The sequence below is a fragment of the Coregonus lavaretus genome, assembly GCF_964263955.1.
Source record: "Coregonus lavaretus genome assembly, contig: HAP1_SCAFFOLD_5614, whole genome shotgun sequence".
NCBI lineage: Eukaryota > Metazoa > Chordata > Actinopteri > Salmoniformes > Salmonidae > Coregonus > Coregonus lavaretus.
Window position 1 is genome coordinate 20,001 of NW_028159807.1, and position 3,090 is coordinate 23,090.

General features: G+C 43.9%; 1 protein-coding gene across 1 annotated transcript in view; it reads right to left on the bottom strand.

Annotated features, from left to right (window-relative positions):
• Window positions 1–2,821, bottom strand: part of LOC311122422 (proteasome adapter and scaffold protein ECM29-like) — a gene marked incomplete at its 3' end in the record, with an annotated part of 20,582 nt that extends 17,761 nt beyond the window's left edge. Inside the window, exons 1-2 of the mRNA XM_084196778.1 lie at window positions 2,770–2,821; window positions 740–870 (exon numbers count right to left, since the gene is read on the bottom strand). Of these exons, the coding sequence (XP_084052904.1) occupies window positions 740–870; window positions 2,770–2,797 (159 nt within the window). The remainder of the gene's footprint in view (window positions 1–739; window positions 871–2,769) is intronic.
• Between the last annotated feature and the right edge of the window lie 269 nt (window positions 2,822–3,090).

Consider the following 3,090-nt stretch of genomic DNA (forward strand, 5'->3'; position numbering starts at 1 on the left):
GGACACCTGTTAATTGAAATGCATTCCAGGTGACTACCTCATGAAGCTGGTTGAGAGAATGCCAAGAGTTTGCAAAGCTGTCATCAAGGCAAAGGGTGGCTAGGTTTCTTCCTAGGTTTTCGCCTTTCTAGGGAGTTTTTCCTAGCCACCGTGCTTCTACACCTGCATTACTAGCTGTTTGGGGTTTTAGGCTGGGTTTCTGAACAGCACTTCGAGATATTAGCTGATGTAAGAAGGGCTATATAAAATAAAATTGATTGATTGAAATTGATTGATATTTGAAGAATCTCAAATACAAAATATATTTTGATTTGTTTAACACTTTTTGGGTTACTACATGATTCCATATGTGTTATTTCATAGTGTTGATGTCTTCACTATTATTCTACAATGTAAAAAAATTGTACAATTAAAGAAAACCCCTTGAATGAGTAGGTGTGTCCAAACTTTTGACTGGTAGTGTAAGTATTGTAAAATCCAGACGACAAAAGTGAGAAGGGTGCTGGAGAACCGAGACACAGCTATGTGCAGGCTACTGGTACTGCAGGGTGGAAGAAACAGCTATGTGCAGGCTACTGGTACTGCAGGGTGGCAGAAACAGCTATGTGCAGGCTACTGGTACTGCAGGGTGGCAGAAACAGCTATGTGCAGGCTACTGGTACTGCAGGGTGGCAGAAACAGCTATGTGCAGGCTACTGGTACTGCAGGGTGGCAGAAACAGACATCAGTGTGTCCTTACTTTCTTCCTGACTCCCTCCTGCACGCTGGACAGTTTGAGGAGGACTGGGGGCAGGAACTTGGATATGATGTCCTGGAGTTGGTCATCTGTCTCTGCATGGCCCAAACGCAAGAAAACTCGCTCCAGTTGATCTGGAGAGTAGGAAGGAGGAGAGAAGAGGAGAGAGGAGGAAAGAAGGAGAGAAGAGGAGGAGAGAAGAGGAGGAAGAGCAGAGAAGAGGAGAAAGGAGGAAGGAAAGGGAGGATTTGAAAATTAGAAATGATGACACTAGGCCCGTCCCCAATGGCACCCTATTCCCTTTATAGTGCACTACTTTAGACCAGAGCCCCTTTATAGTGCACTACTTTAGACCCGAGCCCCTTTATAGTGCACTACTTTAGACCAGAGCCCCTTTATAGTGCACTACTTTAGACCAGAGCCCCTTTATAGTGCACTACTTTAGACCAGAGCCCCTTTATAGTGCACTACTTTAGACCAGAGCCCCTTTATAGTGCACTACTTTAGACCAGAGCCCATTTATAGTGCACTACTTTAGACCAGAGCCCCTTTATAGTACACTACTTTAGACCAGAGCCCCTTTATAGTGCACTACTTTAGACCAGAGCCCATTTATAGTGCACTACTTTTCACCAGATTCCATATGGCTCCGGTCAAAAGTAGTGCACTGTTCAGATCTCACCCGTGACACATGCTTAAAGTCCAGGTCTAGGCTTAATCGGGACTGGGCTTGATCTGTTTCCAGGAAACCAGTCCTTACTGTGACATTACCACATTTGGTTCTGAGATTCGGACATCCCCAGTCACCCGAACTAAATGTTGAACATGTAGCCTCTCGCCTAGCCTAGCGGTGCCGGTCTTGGGTCTCTATTGCACATACAAATGTTCCCCGCCGGAGACCGGGGTTCACTCCCTGTGTCCACATTTCAAACTACGCCTCCTACCTCTGTAGTCCCCTGTAATTCCGCACCTGTCTAAATAAGGTACAGAATACACACAGAGAGTGGATGTCCATGTAGCTGGTTCAGTGTGGCTCAGTTTACTAAAATGTATGCGCTCAATACTGTAAGTCACTCTGGATAAGACTGAGCGTCTGCTACATGACTCAAATGTAAACATTTCAAATGTAGCTACAACATTTGGACCTAAAGCGTCAATAAGGGACTGTTATAATAGCTAATGCACCTTGTATTGTGTTATGTGTGTTATAACAGGGGTGGATAGGCTGCTACACATAACCATTAGCTATGTCCGACAGGACGTATAGGTTTTCTACTGGCAGCTAGTTGGCAAGGAATGACTGACAGAAATTAGTAGCTAGCTAACTAGCTGGTGATTTGGCTAGGTAGCTAGTTAGTCAGTTAGCTAAATCATCTCAAATGTAGCTAGCTAACTGCTGCAGTGGGTTGGGCAAAATGGCTAGTTAACGTTACCTTGTTGTGAGAGGTGTGCTTGCCATCAACACTCACTCACTCACTGCACTGAAAATGAAGTGTGTGTCATCTTTCATTTCATGTATGCAAACTGTTACATTAAATGAGATACCTAGCTAGCTGGCTTGCAATGAATTAGCTAGCTACTAGCGCTAATTAGCTAACTTCACAGACAAGGCTAATCTTCAAGACAGTTCATATTGTCCCGGACGCCTGCACTGCTAACCAGCTAGCTAGCCACTTGGTTACCCAAAGTTGGCACAACGCATGTAATCGTTTAGTTAATTGTAGTTACAGATCGAACATGACATCGTTACAAATGGGAATGAAATGACTGATCTAATGTACAACTATTCCAGTCGTCAACAAATCACGTTGATCTTTTATACAACTGCAACACTTTCATTTCGACCATGACTGTGCAGACGGCCTTCTACTAGCGTTAGCTAGCTACCTCGAATCAACGTTTATCGTTCATATCACACGCGTTTTGCTTGATAGAATAAGTTATGACTGTGTACTAAATGCAAGGATAAATGTTACCGATACACGACGTGTCTTTCATGCACTGGATCACTGCAAAAGCAGTTAGAAACTTACTGAGTTCATCTTGGGCGGCCATGTTCATAGAAAGTCATCTGCGTTCTCTCGCTCACACTGGGGTGTATTCATTAATGCATATCGTAGCAAAATGTTTTAACGGTGAATATTTTGCAACGAAAATAATAGTTTCCTATTGGACGAATTCAGGTTCGTCCCTCCCCTTTTCTGTCCGTTTGCGTCCGTTTGGTTCCTAGTGAATACAGCCACTGCTTTGCCAACGATAGATGCCTCTCCTCTTTCATTATATCCAAGTCGGTAGTGCTAACTGTAATTAGTCTTAACACCTGCTTCACACACAGCCCCATGCAATGATAACAG